The following is a 20,652-nucleotide window of genomic DNA, read 5'->3' as shown; positions in this document are numbered from 1 at the left end:
TGTTGCGGCTGTACAGGACATTGGTTAGGCCACTGTTGGAATATTGCGTGCAATTCTGGTCTCCTTCGTATTGGAAAGACGTTGTGAAACTTGAAAGGGTTCAGAAAAAATTTACAAGGATGTTGCCAGGGTTGGAGGATTTGAGTTATAGGGAGAGGCTGAACAGGCTGGGGCTGTTTTCCTTGGACCGTCGGAGGCTGAGGGGTGAACTTATAGAGGTTTACAAAATTATGAGGGGCATGGATAGGGTAAATAGGCAAAGTCTTTACCCTGGGGTCGGGGAGTCCAGAACTAGAGGGCAGAGGTTTAGGGTGAGAGGGGAAAGATATAAAAGAGACCTACAGGGCAACCTTTTTACGCAGAGGGTGGTACGTGTATGGAATGAGCTGCCAGAGGAAGTGGTGGAGGCTGGTACATTTGCAACATTTAAGAGGCATTTGGATGGGTATATGAATAGGAAGGGTTTGGAGGGATATGGGCCGGGTGCAGGCAGGTGGTACTAGATTGGGTCGGGATATCTGGTCGGTATGGACAGGTTGGACCGAAGGTTCTGTTTCCATGCTGTACATCTCTATGACTCTAAAAGGGCTACAACAGACTGCAGCACTTCCAACCTACCAAGGGAAGAACACCTCTACAGAGTATTTGCCAAGAGCGGATATCATCCACAGATGCCTAACAGACAAACAACACAACAAGGACATGCCACGACCTAACTCACTAACCACATTACCATATGTAAAAAAAACTTCAGATCTGACAGTCAGCCTTCTCCAACTACAGGGATTCATGACAGCCCATAAACCAACGGGCATGCTTAGACAACAACTCACCAGGACAAAAGACCCAACACCAATCTTGTGCAAGACTCATGTAATTTACAAGATTCCATGCAAAGACTGCACAAAACACTGTATCAGGCAAACAGGTAGACAATTAGCAATCCGCATCCACTAATACCAACTAGCCACTAAACCCCATGACCAGCTGTCCCTAGTAGCCATACGCACAGATGACAAGGACCATACATTCGACTGGGACAACACAACGATCATAGACCATCCAAACAGAAGACAGCCAGAGAATTTCTAGAAGAATGGCACTTATCCGTGGACTCCACCAACAAACACATTGACCTGGACCCAATATACCGGCCAGCACAACAAACAACCGGAACCAGCAACTGGAAGCAGCAGGAATGGAACCAACTAAATTCCAGGAAACACAGTACAGCAGTGCTTCCTGGGAGGCCCCAAAGCACTGAAGGTGTCACTTAGACAGGGGACAAAAAGTTTGCAAATCAACATCCCAGTTGGGTGAACAGACCTACAACTGCATATGAATCTTCTAATGTTAATTTCAAAATTCCAAGTTTTTTTTTTGCTTTTAATTATGGCTGTTCAGCTGTGGTCAGGATTGTCAGTGAAATGATCCAAAACATGGCCAGATTAAGAGACAATTGCTTCTCATGGGGCACATTTGCAATCAGCATTCCTGAACCTAATCAAATAACCAATCTCAAGTGGTAACCAACATATGTGCATCATGATTTTAAACTTTCACTTCGATATCCATTTTATTATAATAGTGTATGTTTTCAAACAAATCACATAGCATTTTCTCTGTAACAACATTACACAGTGATTTTATTTTCAATAAACTGGTCACATAAATTTTGCTTTATTGTGTGGAAGAAAAAATTACACCAGGAGTCAGGATGATTTATTGCAATTTTAACTGGTACCAAATTTTACACAAGCAAGATGATTCTGTGTTACTCCTCTTGTACATCAAATGACATAACTTTTAACAGTAAGATTTAAGGACAAATAGAAAAACACTTCTAATTCTAGGACCTCCAGCCTTGCCTCAGATGATTAACTGTTTTGGAGAGACTGGTATATCAAGGATTGTATTCTGGAAAGATGCACAAAAATAGTTTCCTTGCTGCAAAACTCCACTGTTTTCACAATACACTTCCTCCATTACAAAGATGTATATTTCCTAAATTTTATTCAAGAATTTATAAACCAGATCTTTCGCACAGTAATCTATTTTAAATGCCAACTTTAGAAACAAACATCTTACTGATTGCTAAAATAAAAAAAAAACTGGACAACACCACAACATTAAATAGGATACTATGTTGTTATTTATTTATTAAGGGTATCTGTAGTTCGAGTAAGTCCAGCAACTAATTTATATCATACTAGCATATAATCTAGTCACCTGAAATATGTGCATTGTATATATTTACTACCGTAAGACAAAGAGCTAACAATTTGGGAATTATTGCACATAAGCAAGGCAGCCATTAATAAATTTATACATGTGATCTGCGGAGGAATAAGGAAGTAAATCACAGGGGAGAGAAAAAGAAACCTTCTTGTGAATGGAAGATGAAATCTCCACTTCATGTACAATAAGAGAATGGAAATTGGTGAATAATCATACAAATAAGCACACAAGTACCATATACAATTTGAGATTGGAATGTGTTATAAAGAATATCCCATGGTCTTAATAAATTACTAGATTCATTTTATGAATTTTAAAAGTATAACTGCAAGTAAAAAGTACCTGGAGGATCTCTTTTTTGAAATGTATGACTCTGCCAAGAATTCATCTTCTCCTGTTTGAGAACTGTATCTCCGAATATCATCATTTCTGTGGACTGTCAGCAGGGAGTAACAGAAGTAGTACTGATTATCTAGATTATCTACATGAACACACTGCAATCAAATAATACCAAGCATTTATACACCACATTTAGTACAGTGTAACATCCCAACATGGTTTGCAGGAACATCATCAAAAAGTGCCACATCAAAACAAAAAGAGACAAGAGGACAGCTGACCAGAAGCTTGGTCAAGGAGGGAGATTTTAAAGGACCATCTTAGGAGAGAATTAGGTAGCAGAAGTCACTCAGTGATAGTTTCAAAGATTAGAATTTAAACATGAAGCAGACGTCAATGATGGAGTATATTCTGGGATGAGAAAAGAAGTCAGAATTAGAGAAATAAAAGTTAGAGAGCACACAGCATTTTTTTTCAGCATGTACGAATGCAATCACAAAAGCAAGATTATTACTTCAGCATATACAACAGCCATATATTCACAAACTAGGGCAACCTGGCAACCCTCTTTGGATTCTAATCCGAAATATGGGTTAGAAACACTTCCCTCTAACAGTTCTATTATCTCGAGATTTGAATTGTGTAGATTGATGACTTGCAGAATCCTATCAAGTTTAAAGACACTGCACCTAAACATAGTCATTTGCTGAGATGTGGAAGAGCAATAAACTAAAACATAAAACTGGGATTTTTAATTGGAGATCTTATCGGATGAGAAAAAAATTCAATCCAATAGAATGGATAAGAGCAAAACGGGACAATTACTTATAGGCAACAGATTTTGGATAAGTGAAAGAGGAAGGCTGACAAAAGCCAAGCCTGGAGATGACGAAGGTAATGATAATATTGATGTCTGCAGCAGATGGGCTTAGGCAGAGGCATAGATCAATGAATTTCAGAAGGTGGAAGTGAAGACCTTTAGAGTGGAGAATATATGGGGTGAAAGAATTTGTGTAGTAGGAATTGGGACAGAGTTGCAAAACGTCTGGTTCATACTGAAACAGTAACCAGAGACGGGGAAGGACGTTGACTATCAGTTTAGCAATATGAGCAATCACTGGGCTGAAGAACTAGAGTAGCACGGCTGGGCGAAATCAGTATACACGTAGAAGTTAACTCCATTTATCACCAAAGCAAAGCATGTGGATGAGAAGGGTCAGGGAAACAAAGTCAGGTCCTAGGGATTTTCAACTTAACATACTAAGGGCAGGAAGCAGATCTGTTATTTGAAATATTTGCCCCTGGATGGATCAAAATTGGGCAATTCTCATTTAGTTGAAAGAAAATGATGTTATTCACCATATGAAAAGCATCATAGAGGATACTGTAGTACAGGCAGAGGCACACAGAATGGACTTGGTGACTTTGACTGCATTAATATGTGAAATGGCTGGAACGGAAATATTCAAACACAAACATTGGAGTTTGGTAAAGATGCGTGTGAAGTTTAAAGTTGACAAGACATTTCAAGAACTTTGATGTGGAAATGATGGTTGGGAAAAGTTGGGATAGTTCACATTAAGCAATTGAGGGTGTGTACAGATCATTCTGCTGTAACACGACAGGTGCCTTCCTCTGCAACCCCGCGCTATAGAAAATCACACTGTAGGACATCGCTATACCTGTACAGTAGAAAGTCCATGTTACCCCAACAGTATCCACAATTTGTCACTTGTGTTATGATCTGATTCCCTACAATGTGGAAACAGGCCCTTCAGCCCAACAAGTCACACCAACCCTCCAAACCCACCAACCCACCCCAGATCCATTTCCCTCTGACTAACGCTCCTAACAGTATGGGCAATTTAGCATGACCAATTCACCTGACCTGCACATCTTTGGACTGTGGAAGGAAACTGGAGCATCTGGAGGAAACCCAAGCAGACACAGGGAGAATGTGTAAACTCCACACAGACCGTTGCCTGAGGCTGGAATCAAACCTGGGACCCTGGTGCTGTGAGGCAGCAGTACTAAGCACTGAGCCACCGTGTCACCCCAAATTCGCATCGTCAATTCGCATTGACAATATGTACCTTATACCAGAATGGCTTGTACTTCAAGTAGGACTGAGTTGACAGGAGTTTCAAAAACAGAGGGGAAAGTATCCAAGGGAATTATTTATAAAGGAAATTATTTATATCAGCAGCAGCATAGGGGACAGGAAAGGAATTGGATGATGAGCAGTTTAGTGATATTGTGTTAAGAGAGCTGAACGGTACCAATGAAAATCAGAAATACCATGAATTGTTCAATGTTTAAAATTACCTGGTCGATTATCTGGGTCAGAAGAAACAAGAGATGTGCTTTCACTTGCTGTGCTGTATATATCACTGTGGTGAGCGGAATGTAATCCTGTGGGTTCTGGTAAAACGTATCAAACAATATGAATATACTATAGATATAATCAGTGTTTTCAATATCAAGCGCACAGATTACAAAAGAAATATAATTTCTATGTTATGCAGGAATTCAAACTGATGATATTTTGTCAACTATGAGCCATATACTTAGGTAATTAATTATAGTCCACAAGGAACCAAAGGCATTTCTCTGTCAGAAACATTCAGTGATTATCTAGCTCAAGGACAACACTCCATAATGAGCACAGGATCATGCAAGGCAGGCCTTCATTAACCACCACAGACAGTGTAGGGATCAAGCACACAGCTTTGATGTCAGTGTGCATCACACTCTAGCCAACTTAGCTAACTAACCACAACTATGAGCCCAATCCATAAAACATCATGAGCACATCTATAGGAGATCACTAGTTTTCTTCAAAAAACAGATATTGCTGGCTCCTCAACAAATAAATGATACTCTCTTGACCATTTAATCATTCATATTTTTTGTTAATCATACATAAACATAAAGGTTTAAACATTTTAGGAAGTTCCAAAAAAAACACTGAACGGCTCAGAATGAACAGAAGTGTGATTGAGTTATAAATGCTTATGTTTAAACTCATTACAACAAATTGACTGAAAGCAGTTTCAGATAGTTTAAATATCTCAGTGGTTACACTCCCAATTATAGAAGCAGCATATTTTTCTCCCCAATGACAAAAGCATGAATTTCAGAAATGTATGATTAACGAAAAATATTTTTATCTCCTATACTCTATATTTGCATTACATGTATTTTACTAGTATAATGTGATCAGCATTAACACATTCTCCCACCTTTCTTACGTGATAAAACTGCCTGACAATGAGAGAAGAGCAGAAGTATTCTTTAGCTTATTTTCCCAAAACAGATGCAGGTAGGGCCAAGTATAACACAAAATTTTACATTAGTGGAAAAGAAAATCAAGAGCTTTGCACACAGGGCACATTGTAATTTACTGAAATTGGCTGAAACATCATCAAATCAGAGTTTAAATAGATAATGATCTGATTGAACCTGCTCTTACATTAAAGACTTTGATCATAAAAACTCGTCACCATAAGAGTGAACGCTTCACCAATTTCAGTGCACACACTGTAAAAGCAAAAATCACAGCAAGCGAAAGAATTCTCAAAAGATCCAAAGGGTTTGTACTTGGGAATCATGCTAGCAGAAGCCATTGAGTAAATTATCCTTTTAAAATATATTTTTCATCAGGACAATCTCTTCCCATGTGGACTGAATGCTGAGAACATTCGATTTGGATTGGACAACATGTTCTGGAGCTTGATCAAACATTTTACTGAAACTGTACCTTATTGACGTTCAAGTACCCATATCCTGTTCCTTTTGCTTTAACAAAGTATCCAGCCAGCCAGGTTAATGGCAATGATTTTAATACTTTGCATCAGACTGGTAATGTGTTTTTTATAAAGACTTAGAAATTAATGCTCATCACAATATCCAGATCAGATTAGATTCCCTACAGTGTGGAAACAGGCCCTAACAACATTCACAGAGAGACTCCACTTAACAATTGGAAAGGAGCAAACAGTAACAAACATAAGTTTCAATATTTGGCTGCAATTAAGAGTGTATGCCTTGGCTTTAGTGCACTTCAAATCTGAGATACCAAAGCCAATTGTAGCACCCTGAGAAGTGAAATCTGAAAATGTACTTTTCATTGTATTAAAAATATTACAATTCAAAACATAATTTTACTTGTAAAATCATACAAATTTCTCTTTAAAACAGATTTCAAACTATTACTTTTCATAACGAGACTGTTCATAGACACAAATTTAATTTAGTTCACTATCAAGGCAGGATATAAAAATATTTGAATAAAATCTTGACGATCAATACAAATTGCACAGTGATTGGACATACCTGAACTAATGAGAGATCAAAATGAATCACCTTAAAATGGAAGTGCAATTATCCTGTGGTAACACTTAATGACTGCAATTCTGCATTAATTAACTTCCCTTCAAACTACCTCCCCCCACGAACCATCAGTAACTGTATCCTGATCTCTTCTTACTGCCCAAAAGATCTGAACTCTTCAAAACTGCTCCATTATCTTTCCTAGTGTTTGCTTTTCTCTGCAAAGATAATACCAATTTTAATTTTTGCTCATTAATTTTAGCATTTTACTTTTAATGGAAACGAGACTATACACAAACCTTTGAAGTTGGTAGGACAAATTGGTGTGAATGTTAAAATGTAAATCCTTGTTTTACAAATGGCAACATCATGCATAAAGCAGAGAAGCCATGCTCAGTCTTTATAAATCACTATGGGGCTCAGTTGGAATAGTGTATTAAATTCGAGACATCACCGTTTAGAAAGGAGGTCAAGGCAATGGAAGAGGTACAATGAAGCTCCACAACAATGATACCAATGATGAGGGGTTTCAGTTATGCAGAGATGCTGGAATCATGGAGATTCCACTCTGTCAAAAAGATCAAGGGAAATCTAACAGAGAAATTCAAAATTATAACAGGTTACATCAAAGTGATGGTTAGAAACAGTTTCCATTGGTAGAAGGTCTGATACCTAAAAGAAACAGGATTGGAGATAATTAGCAATTCGACAAAATGGGTGATAAGGAGGACTTTGTTTTAAAGTATATTAGATTATTGACTGGTGACGTATGGAAATTGCTGATTGGGCCAGCATTTATTGGCCGTCCATGGGTGCCCTTGAGAAGATGATGGTGACTATCTTTTTGAGCCATTGCAGTCCATTTGATGTAGGGAGGCCCCCAAAGCAGTAAAGGAGAGAATTAGCTACAGCTACCAAAAAGGACACCCTGACTCCAGTAGTTTTGTTTCGATTAAAATGTAAGCTTGCTACGAGTCCTGTACATTCAGATAACAATTCAATTCCCCTCCACGCATGCATCAATTGAAATTACCCCCTGCACATTCCGCAGCAATGCATTCCAGATTGCAGGCACTCGCAGCATGCTGATAGGGAAGCAGGGAGGATGCAATTGGCATCTGGGGGAATCAAAGATATTTCCTGATTCAGAATATTGGAGGACCTGCACAACAGGTGAGTGTGAAATTGGATTTCCAATTGCATTGTGGGGAACTGATATGAATTAGTTAATAACATGACTCATTTCATTCACTGCCATTCCCATTAGTTCAGGGGACATATTCTCTTTTTTTAAAGCTGTTTAACCTTTGGCTCTCTCCTGCCCATCATTAGGCAAGATTACTAAGGACTTAAGTCTTTTACAAATGAGTTCTGCAAACCAATTTTACTTCTCCATTTGGAGATATCATAAAACAACCAAGTATGAGCTCTGTTGATGGAATTTACTCCTTTATGTTCTCCTTTAAGACTGTAGCCTACTCTTATCAAATGGTTTTAGGACTTTATGCTAGTTTTGTCTATAAATCACATGTATGGTGTTGCAATGTGTTCAAACCAAAAACTAAAATTAAATGGTCAAGAAACCGTTACATGAGAGACAGAAATTCCTGGAAATAAACCAGAGCTTGGTCAGCAGAAGAAGCTCATGCTGGTAAACCTCATCAGAATGAGTTCCATTACAGAAACAATATTTCCAAAGAAGTACCTTATACTGTAAGCCACACAGAATAATGTCATGAACATGTGTTGGAGTTAGAAAGCATTAAAGTAAATGGGCCCACCCGTGGGCGGCACAGTGGCACAGTGGTTAGCACTGCTGCCTCACAGTGCCAGAGACCCGGGTTCAATTCCTGCCACAGGCAACTGTCTGTGTAGAGTTTGCACATTCTCCCCGTGTCTGCGTGGGCTTCCTCAGGGTGCTCCGGTTTCCTCCCACAGTCCAAAGATGTGCAGTTAGGTGAATTGGCCATGCTAAATTGTCCATAGCCTAAGGTGAAGGGGTAAATGTAGGGGAATGGGTCTGGGTGGGTTGCTCTTTGGTGGGTCGGTGTGGACTTGTTGGGCTGAAGGGCCTGTTTCCACACTGTAAGTAATCTAATTAAAGTTCTGAAAATGAGTGACACGTCAAATATTATAGTCTGCCTTTTATCTACACGAATGCACACTAACCTTCTACCTATATTGAGAGTTCATTTTAGATTTCTAATTTTCAGCATTGACCACTTTATGTTTTGATTTTCATTCAACAAAGACAGCCATTTTTGCCAAAACATTAAAAGACAAAATGGAGCCACACAAATACGACAAAAGCAAGTTCCTTCATACTAAATCATCTCACCCTCTACAGAAACCCTACTGCTTTCCCACTGGAGATGATTTATAGATGACAATAGACAATAGGTGCAGGAGTAGGCCATTCTGCCCTTTGAGCCAGCACCACCATTCATTATGATCATGGCTGATCATCCTCAATCAGTATCTGTTCCTGCCTTATCCCCATATCTCTTGATTCCACTTTCCTTAAGAGCTCTACCCAACTACTATTAGTGCCAGAAAAACCTATATCCCAGGAATGAAAAAGAAATCACCGTCTACTTGATTTTTAAAAAAAATTTTGTGACATCAATAACTTTCCTTGATATCAGTATGAAGAAATACTTTGCAATATGTTTTCTAAAAGCAAGATAATGTACTTCTTGAGTATCATTCCTCTAAGAAAACATGACAAGGCTTTCACAGACTCTTAATCAGATCAAAGCCAATGTACAACCCATGAAGGAGATATTATGAAGCTTGTTCAAACAGTTTCAAGGAAAGTATCAAAGGAAGAAAAGGCGGTGGATGAGCAGAGAGATTTAGGAAAAGAATTCCAGATCTTCGGATCCAAACCACTGAAGGCACAATCTCACCAGTGGCAAGTCAACTGTAGGGGGAGATGTACAGAAGTTAAAAGTTCAATGTATGGAGTTTGAAGATTTATACAGCTGGACAATGTTACAGGGGAGGGTGAGCACATGAAAGGATTTTATCATGAGGATCAGTATTTCAAATCTAAAATCTTGGATGACATGCAGCCAACGGGAGTTCAGTGGACACAAGGGTGTGGGAGACAGAACTCGATATAGAATGAAGATAATACATAGTCGGTGATGAGTCAACCGATACTCCTACATATTTTCCAATTTCCTCCTTAGCGAGTTCAATCCCAATTAGAATGCTAGTATCTCAAATTATTAGATGCCTTCAATAGAAGAGATAAGAAAAGAATGATGAAAGAAAATTTAAAACTGAACACTGAAAAGAGACAAACAGGAACTCATGGCACAAGCAGAGTAACTATTATGAAATCCTCCAACCTGGTACTTGCTTAAAGAAAAAAATGGGTGAAACATTTGTGTCAAAGTAAATGTAAAGGTAATGACAGTCACAATTATTTATGCATAAGTAGCTCAGAGAGGAGTAAGTGAGCAATTAAAGGTAAGTATTCAAAAGCTGCTTTCCAAGTTGCATTGTTTTCAATGGTAGCTACGAAACAAAAACAGTATTTCACTATCTGTCTTATCATTGACATGCATTGAATGTCAGGAAATTGCTGCATTTTATGGTACTTATGAGCTAAACCCATAAATCCAATTTTCGGCTGCTAAAGCAAGTACCTATTTAATGGCATGACAATTGTCACTGTAATCAATCTCTCTGGCAATGAAAATCAGGTATTACAATTGTCATGTTTTCAATTTTTGATGGAGGTATTAAAAATGCTTTTCTTATTTTTCTGATGCTTTTCCTTTCCTTAAACTGATCTTTTATTGCATGCCTTTCATTTGACGTATTCACTCTAATTTTACCCTACATCTCAGTCCCATTCTTTATTTTGTAATAATGAGATTGATTGAGAGACACTGTTGGTTGCCATGTTCACTTAGCTCCAGAAATCCTGTTTTTGTTGCTGCATTATCAGGTCATACTTTGTCCATAAAGACTCTTATCTAACAGATGATGTTACATGTCTTGCTACATCTAAATCAATCCATTATATCAAGAGTAAAAGCTTTGCTTCCATCATCGCAGGCTCTCCATATACCGGTACTCCCATCTTAAATCTTACGATGGTGAAATGTTTTAATATTGTACTTACCATCCATAACCATTGCTTCTCTCAGAACTTGCAATTTCCTTTGCCGTTCTTTAATCCTTTCATAAGCCTCTGAGAGAGCTGATGAGGTAGAAAGTTGAAATGTCTGAGGAGGGTTCTGAAAACCTAGTGTAGTTGGCACGTGCCCAAAGTCTCTGTACTTTGGCTCTCTGGCTTGGGTGATGCACTTAATCTGTCTGCCTTTTCCCTGTGGAGAAAGGCTTCTCCAATGAGTATTATCCCCAGATGATATAACTTTACTACCATCAAAATCCAAATCAACTGTTGAGGTCCAGAGTTTCCAATGACCAGAATCTCCAATGGTATTCTGCTTTCTATCAAAACAATTTCTAGATCGAGGCTTGTTGTATACTTCTACTGTATCTTCTTGTCCAGAGGCTGTGTGGCAAGACGCCATATTGGATTTCTTATCGGTAATCGCCAAGAAGCCCATAGATTTACTAAGTCCTCGATTCAGCGAGGCCCGCTCACAGAATTGTGCTTTGTACTTCTCTGTTCCCTTGGGAGCTTCTTTCTTACTGTTTTCTGGAAAAATAAAAACAAAACTAAATTGTATGGACACTTATGAGCATATGCTTGAACATCCTTTCTTACTGGAGATAAACACCCATGAATGCTAGACATTGATAAGAGTAGCAACCTTTTTCTCTAAAATCTAAAATGGCTATCCATTTTTGCTTCAAGATTCAGGCTGTGGATTACCACTACTTTCTGTTTTTAAAATGGTACAACCTCTTAAAAATCACTGTTCATTTGAGAGAAAAATCATAATGTAATCAGGTAATGACAAGTTTTGCATCAGAATTTGTGATTAGAATAACAGTCAAATGATTAGTTCTCAGCATAACAAACAGTAAGCTGAAAGCAATTCAAAGTATTTGTTTAGCTGCGTTTAAACACACAAGTCAAATTGATGTATATCTTCACAGACTTCACTACACTGGTTATTTCACTGAGAGATAAGAATTTAAACAATGAAGGATGAAGGATTTTGGTACTCACCAACTGGGTACCCACTAATAACATCAGATGATGTCAATGAGGCCCTGCCCACTCAAACTCAAGGGAATTTATAATGGTTTGATAAGTCCTAATTACTATAAAACTATTTCTCTGAAACTGAAAACATACTTTTCATACGGTCAAGTCATCTGATCTTAATTATTGCTGTATTGCACTGTTTCTGAGATTCTAAAAATCTCACTTAAGCTCAAGAAAATTCTGGACAACTGTAAATACAAACAGCCAGCTATAGCATCTGTTGCCAACTGCAAAATTCAGGTTAATATGCAAGCAAAAATATGTGAAGTGTACTGTACGTTTCCCCAAAGTTGTTTCCATTCTTTAGGCTTTAACTGGACAAAGATGCACTGCTTAAAATCTGAACCAAAGACAATTGAAATTAGACTCAAAAGGCTAGCTGGATTAAATGTACAAATCCTCCCAATACGTCTAATTTTTGAAATAAATTATTTTAAATATCTAAAACAATTCACTTTAATAAGTGTTACAATAATTATTGTAATTTATACAGACCAATTAAACTTCAAGAAAAAAAAATAATTTTTGACATTTGAAGACTGAAGTAAACACTTTTACCAGTGTCATTTGCTATTTTATCTGAAAACTGGTGCTAAAACTTGTCTTAATACATGAATCCATTGTTGACTGTTGAAAAACCTATCTAGCTCACTAATGTCCTTTAGGAAAAGAAACTGCCATCCTTAACTTGGTCTGGCATACACGTGATTCTAGACCCACAGCAATACATAATGACTTGAGCAGCAGAAGGAAAGTTTCAAAACAGTCACTACTAGCCACTAGTAATCAATACCACAAGTTCCTCTTGTTCTCCATGACTGCAGCTTATCAACTCGACATTTTCTCACAAGAACTGACTGTGTACAGGATTCTCAAACTAAATCAGAAAGTGTAGAACAGTGCTTTGGAAGACCACACTTATTTGTAAACCTATATGCTCCTTAATTCAGCCTTCCCAAAAATAAAGGTCTCATGCTCCATGTCTTTCTACATGATCCTCTTGTTATGGTTATTCATATGCTTTTAGAATTTAGTGATGCATCCGTTTAGCAGGATTGCTACATGGCTTGAGATTCAGACTGGTCCAACCTCTGAACAGGATCATCAACACCAGATTTAAGATGACAACTTTGCATTCCAATTCTTTAGGAACAGATTGGAAGGTATAAAGGAAATTTATCATATGCCATTTTCCCAAATGACTACTGAAACTTCCACCTGTGGCAATGTAGAATGTCTACAATGTGATTCCATAATCATTTATAATCAATATCAATTGTTCCTCTTGCTTTACAAAAAGAACACCAAAAAAAATGACCACTTTCATTCAATATACTTAGAAAACCTTTCTCAGGTTTTGGACGTTGTCTTGCAGGGAAACGGTCTACTAAAAGCTCAGCTTTCAAGTTAATTCAAGTAGCATTCTGTAACTTGATATGAGGTTTCAAACCGTGTCCAACATTTCTAGCTGCTTTATGTGGGGAGGCAATAGCCTGGTGGTTTTATCGCTGGACTGTTAATCCAGTGACCCAGGTAATGTTCAGGGGACCCAGGTTTGTACCCCACCACAGGAGATGGTGGAATTTGAATTCAATAAATATCTGGAATTAAGAGTCTAATGATTCCATTGCTGATTGTCAAAAAACCTATTTAGTGCACTAATGTCCTTGAGTAAAAGAAACTGCAGTCCTTAACTTGGACTGGCATACACGTGATTCTAGACCCACAGCAATGTGGTTGATTCTGAGCTGCCATCTGGACAATTAGGGATGGGTATTAAATGCCGGTCTAGCCAGTGATGCCTTCATCTCATGCATGAATAAAAAAGTACATATATCTGGAAGCTGTAAGATGCAGTTACAGATTTTATATAAGTTGCTTTCTCTGCACTTCCTGCAGATTGCATTCAAAATTCAGAACATCTATAAATTTAGCTAAACCAGCAAGCCTGTCAGTCAGCAAGAGACCAAGCGACAGTCCTTAACTTCCATTGCTGTTTAACTCAATAGGATAGCTAATTGTTCTGACCAATAGTAACTTTATACAACAGTTTAAGCTTAGAGACCTATCCAAAATCTTATAAGAAATCTTCATCAGCCCTTCCTAAACACTCTGCATTGACTTAGGCTTTCATTTTGCTTGTCTTCAGAGAGATTTCTCCACAGTAAAATTTTTTCCACAGCTATGTTTATTTAAAAAATGTGTTTTTAGGATGACCTAATCACTAAGATCTTGATATCTAGACCATTACGCAGATACAGTACATAAATCCAAATAACACATAACAGAGAATTAGAAAAAGCAAAATTCCATACACTGAAGAACAGCACTTCCAAAAATAATTCATAACATTTTACAAACAACTCTATTCTACCAGTTAAAATCTTGTCTAATCCTATTTTAACTATGTTAAGTAAACTGAAATACACAGAAGGGATTATCAGTAGGCACTGCTGACAAGGCCAGCATCTGTTGTTCTTAATATATTGCCTTTGAACTGAGTGGTCTTGCATGACCATTACAGAGGGCAGTTAAGAGTAAACTATATCATTATGGTTATAGAGTCATAGAGATGTACAGCATGAAAACAGACCCTTCGGTCCAACCTGTCCATGCCGACCAGATATCCCAACCCAATCTAGTCCCGCCTGCCAATATCCCTCCAAACCCTTCCTATTCATATACCCATCCAAATGCCTCTTAAATGTTGCAATTGTACCAGCCTCCACCACATCCTCTGGCAACTCATTCCATACACGGACTACCCTCTGCGTGAAAAAGTTGCCCCTTAGGTCTCTTTTATATCTTTCCCCTCTCAGCCTAAACCTATGCCCTCTGGTTCTGGACTCCCCCACCACAGAGAAAAGACTTTGTCTATTTATCCTATCCATGCCCCTCATAATTTTGTAAACCTCTATAAGGTCACTCCTCAGCCTTCGACGGTCCAGGGAAAACAGCCCCAGCCTGTACAGCCTCTCCCTGTAGCTCAGATCCTCCAACCCTGGCAACATCCTTGTAAATCTTTTCTGAACCCTTTCAAGTTTCACAACATCTTTCCGATAGGAAGGAGACCAGAATTGCACGCAATATTCCAACAGTGGCCTAACCAATGTCCTGTACAGCCGCAACATGACCTCCCAACACCTGTACTCAGTACTCTGACCAATAAAGGAAAGCATACCAAACGCCTTCTTCACTATCCTATCTACCTGCGACTCCACTTTCAAGGAGCTATGAACCTGCACTCCAAGGTCTCTTTGTTCAGCAACACTCCCTAGGACCTTACCATTAAGTCCTGCTAAGATTTGCTTTCCCAAAATACAGCACCTTGCATTTATCTGAATTAAACTCCATCTGCCATTTCTCAGCCCATTGGCCCATCTGGTCCTGATCCTGTTGTAATCGGAGGTAACCTTCTTCGCTATCCACTACACCTCCAATTTTGGTGTAATCTGCAAACTTACTAACTGTACCTCTTATGCTCACATCCAAATCATTTATGGAATCATATGGGGGCTGAACCACCCAAGGATGACAATATGAATTTTGATGGCTTTTTAAAATAAGAGATGATAGGTTTGCATTGCTGAGACTCACATTGACCAACACATGACTCAGAGCACAAGTCTGGGCCTCTGCAGTCCTAGCCCAGTGGTATTGCCACTATGTCACTGTTTCCTGTTAGACTTGCAAATAAAAAGTAATACACTATAAACCTTACAGGTTTCCACAGTGTACGTCTAAGCTCATATTCATGTTTGAAGACAGGTTATAAATGCAAAAGACAAATAAATATTTGTCTTGCACTCATCAGGCCTAGGATACAAGAAATCAAACTTGCAAAAGGAATCTCAATTACACAGCACGAGAAGAAGGTGCTCTCTGGTTGGACCATTGCTGGCATGAGGATACAGTTAACTGTCAATCTTAATTTACAGACCAGTGAGGTAAGCACTAATTGGTGAAGGTTTTGCTATGGAAATGCAGCAAACACTAACAGTCTGCCTGATTCCTTCCCAATGAAAAAGGTATCATTCATTTATGATTTGGCCCATCAAGCATGCTTCACCATTCCAGCATGGCTGATTGGTCTCTCAATCCCACTCTCCTGTCTTCTCCCCGTAACACTTGATCCCCTTACTAATCAAGAACCTATCTCTGTATTAAAAGGCACTCAATGACTTAGCCATCCTTATCGTGCTAAACTCTGGAGTACAGACGCAGAGTCCTCAACTGCTCCTCATATGAAAAGCCCTGCATTCCCATGATCAGTCTTGTAAACCTCCTCTGGACCTCCTCCAAGGCCTGCACATTCTTCCTCCTAGCTACCTCTGCTTTTTGTTGGCTGATACTATGTGGAATAGTCCTTGTTCTAGTCCGATGCAGACTTCTCCCTCAATTACTTTTGTAACACCACCACTCCATTCTTAGGAATGAACTTGACTTCGCAGTTGCTTGCTGTTCTAATAATGCACTTTGATCTCAAGCGAACATTTCTGTCCTGGACTTGCTGCAAAGTTCCACTTAAACATAACACAAGCTGGCGGACAACACTGCATTTTCTGTGTCGGCACTTTACGGCCTTGAGATCTCAACATTGAATTCCGTAATTTCTGAAAATTACTGTATTACACCAAATCTCCACTTTCTTACATTGTCGACCAACTGGGCCTACCTCCAACCTTGCCTTGATTGTGTTATATAATTTAGTAGAAAGGAGCAATACACTCCCTCTTTTTTTTAAGCCAGCAACTTAACTGCACTTCCTTCAACTGAGCATACTATATTTGGTGTTAAGCATGTGGTCTTCCGCCACAATGAGAAGACCGGATGCAGATTTGGTTATCATTCTGTGGAAGGATGACTCTCAATTTTCAGGTCATTTCAGTTCTCCACCTCAGTCCCACTCTGGCCCTTCAGTCCTGAGTTTTAGTGGATCAGCAAAAAGTTCAACATAAGCTTGGGGAAACAGCATCTCATCTTTTGACTTTGGACTGCCTTTTTGGATTTAACATAAGAGTTAAGATTATAGTCTCCACTCCAATCTTGTTTCTTTATTACATCCTTTTTTTAAAAAAAAAATTATGTAATTCCCACATTTCCCTTTACTTGGCATCCACACGGTTGCTATTCTGCCATTCACACTCACCCCCACACACCTTTTGTTACTTTAGTCAATACCATTCCATTTGGCTTTTGTAACATGAAAGCTGCAGTCTTTCCAACATTTTCTATTTTATTTTCAATTTCCATCATTTCCAGTATTTTGCCCTTGTATAGTTATTGGATTATCTATGTGAGATTACTCATTCTTTTAACAGATAATACATAACACCATTGCATATTGCTCAGATTTGTGAATCACTTCCTGTTTTCCTTCTCAATGTGATACCATTGAATGAGAAAATGTCAAGCAACAATACGATTTGCACTACATTTCACTTGTGAATTAGCGTGGAATTGAATGTAAGTGGGAAGAAATGCTTTATCAAATTTTAGGACATTTGAACATCATTAGTTTTCTCACATTTTCTGTCTTTACTTCTAATGCTGAGCTTTGTAAATTGGTTTCATTTTAATTTGAGTGACTAATATTGAAAGCAGATTTCCTAAGAAACTGACACAATGCTTCATTCAAGTGGGATTACGTACTTAATCCTACTGATGCAAGAACCAATACACATGTGAATGCATAATTACACACTGTTAAAAACAAATACACAGAACTTTTATTTTAAACCAATAATATTCAACATAAATATTTAAAAAAGGGACATGATTGTTCATTTTATTAAGAGAAGATAGATGTAGAGAGAATCTTTCCTTTTCTGGGAAAAAAACTAAAACCAGGGGTTATTGTTTATTTAAAGGGAAATTACATTCAACCAATTAATTGGAGCTCTTTGAGAAAGTTCTGTGCCATGGTCACAGATGAGCTTGTAAGTATACGATACTTGGATTTCCGGAAGATATTAGACTAAGTACCACGTCAAACATTATTGCATACAATAAAGTTTCATGGTACCAGGGCTCATATATTAGTATGGATAGAAGATCAGCTGGCGAGCTGGCACATCACAAAAAATATGCATAAATGGTTGAAATCCCACAGGGTCTGTGCTGGAGTGTCAACTTTTACATCAATGACTTACATTAAAGGGAACGACGACAGAGTAGCTAGATTCGCAGATGATACCAAGAAAGAGAGGAAAGTATGTTGGGAAAAAGACATAAAGGAAGTCATAGACAACTTTTACATCAATGACTTACATTAAAGGGAACGACGACAGAGTAGCTAGATTCGCAGATGATACCAAGAAAGAGAGGAAAGTATGTTGGGAAAAAGACATAAAGGAAGTCATAGACAGCTACAGATAGGTTGAGAGAGTGGGCAAAAACAAATGTGGCAGATGGAGTATAACATGGGAAAATGTGTGGTCATTCACTTTGGCGGGAAGAATAAAATAAACTATTATCTAAATGATGAACAACTGTAGAATTCTGATGTGCATAGAGATTTAGGAGCTACAGTGCCTGAGTCACAAGAAGTTAATATACAAGTACAGCATGTAATCAAGTTGGCTGATGGGATGCTGTCTTGAGCGGAACTGAACGTATAAGGTAGGATATTATGCTGCAATTATACAGGGAATTACCATATCTCAAATACTGTATGAAGTTATGGTCCTCTTATTTAAGGAAGACCTAAATGCATTGGAAGCAGTTCAGATGAGCTTTACTATGATATTGGAATGAGGGGATTGTCTTATGAGGATAGGTTGTACAGGCTAGGCTTATTTTCAGTGAAGTTTAGATGACTGTGGGGTGGCTTGTTGGAAATATTAGATTCTAAATAGTCTTGACAAGGTGGACATGGAAAGGATGTTTGCTTACCAGAGTCAGTCCAGAAATTGAGGGCACTGCTTTAAATTTGGGGCTGCCCTTTCAAGGGAAAGATGAGGAGAATTATTTTCTCTTAAAGGGTTGTACAACTTCAGAATCATGCATCTCAGAAGCTGAAGAACAACAAGAAAGAACAATACAGCACAGAATAGGCTCTCTAAGCCTGTGCCAACACATTTTGCCCTTCGACATTAATACTGTCTTCACTTACAGGATCCAGTCCCTCTATTCTCTTCCTATTCATGTATTTGTCCAGGTGCTTCTTGAGTGCTGCTATTATGTGCATTCCACCACCTCCTCTGGCACTCACCATCCTTTGTTTGAAAAACTTGCCTCACACATCTCTTTTAATTTTCCCCACCCTGCACCTTGAACCGGTGTCCCCCCCGTAATTGACCCCACCATTCTGGGAAAAAGCCTCATAATTTACACTCTATCCATGCCATTCACAAAATTATAAACTTCTATCAGGTCACCCCTAAACCTCCTGCATTTTAGTAAAATCAAAATCCAGTCTATCTAACATTTCTTCAAAGCTAAAATCCCCCATACCAGGCAGCATCCTAGTAAGCCTTTTCTGTACCCTCTTCAAAGCTTTTTTCACTAGCTATCTACCTGCACTGCCACCTTCAGTGATCTATGGACCTGCATGCCCAGATCCCTCTGCATATCAATACTCCTAAAGGCTTTGCCTTTAACTGTATAATTTCCACCTATACTGAACGTTCCAAAATACATCACCTCACACTGTCCAGATTAAACTCCCTCTGCCATTTTTTCTGCCTATGCCTCCAAATGAGCTGTATCCTGTTATATCCTCTCTATCCGCAACTCCACCAATCTTCGTATCATCCACAAACTTAGCAATTAGACCAGCCACGTTTTTGTCCAAATTATTTACGTAGATCACGAACAAAGATCCCAGCACTGATCCCTGTGGAACACCACGAGTCACAACTTCCCATTCCAAAAAGCATCCTTCCACTGCTACTCTCTGTCTTCTATGACTAAGCCAGTTCTGTATCCATCTTGCCAGTTCACCCTTGATACCATGTGACTTCACCTTTTGTACCAGTCTGCCATGGGAGACCTTGTCAAAGGTTTTACTGAAGTCCATGTAGACAATATCAACCGCTTTTCCCTCAATCATCTTTGTCACCTCCTCAAAAAACTCCATCAAATTAGTGAGGCACGACCTCCCCTACATAAAACCATGCTGTCTTTTGCTAAGAAGTCCATTTGCTTCTAAATACGTACAGATCTTGTCCCGGAGAATCTTTTCCAACAATTTCCCTCACAGGCCTATAGTTTCCTGGATTATGCCTGCTACTCTTCTTAAACAATGGAACAATACTGGCTATTCTCCAGTCCTCTCAGACCTCACCTGTGGCCAAAGAGAATACTAAGATATCTGTCAATGCTCCATCAATTTGTTTTTTTGCCTCCCCCAATAGATCCGATCAGGACCTGGAGACTTATCTATCTTAACACTTTTTGAGATGTACATACCTCTTTCGTTTTAATAGCAACTTGGCTTAGAAATTTGACACTGTCTTCCCCGAGGTCATCCTTCCTTCGCTTTAGTGAATACCGACATAAAGTATTCATTAAGGACCTCCTAACTCTTCTGGCTCCATACAGAT

General features: G+C 38.7%; 1 protein-coding gene across 9 annotated transcripts in view; it reads right to left on the bottom strand.

Annotated features, from left to right (window-relative positions):
* ptpn13 (protein tyrosine phosphatase non-receptor type 13) overlaps window positions 1–20,652 on the bottom strand; it is a 265,898-nt gene that overhangs the window by 168,715 nt on the left and 76,531 nt on the right. For all 9 annotated transcript variants that reach the window (XM_043695917.2, XM_087985860.1, XM_087985871.1 and 6 more), the window contains 3 exons: window positions 11,048–11,590; window positions 4,903–4,998; window positions 2,581–2,674 (listed from right to left, as the gene is read on the bottom strand). In XM_043695917.2, the coding sequence (XP_043551852.2) occupies window positions 2,581–2,674; window positions 4,903–4,998; window positions 11,048–11,590 (733 nt within the window). The remainder of the gene's footprint in view (window positions 1–2,580; window positions 2,675–4,902; window positions 4,999–11,047; window positions 11,591–20,652) is intronic.

The sequence above is a fragment of the Chiloscyllium plagiosum genome, unplaced genomic scaffold, assembly GCF_037043375.1.
Source record: "Chiloscyllium plagiosum isolate Xiang-an unplaced genomic scaffold, Cpla_swu_hap1 HiC_scaffold_1, whole genome shotgun sequence".
Taxonomy (NCBI): domain Eukaryota; kingdom Metazoa; phylum Chordata; class Chondrichthyes; order Orectolobiformes; family Hemiscylliidae; genus Chiloscyllium; species Chiloscyllium plagiosum.
Note: the sequence above shows the minus strand (reverse complement) of the source record. Positions and strands in the feature narration are given on the sequence as shown.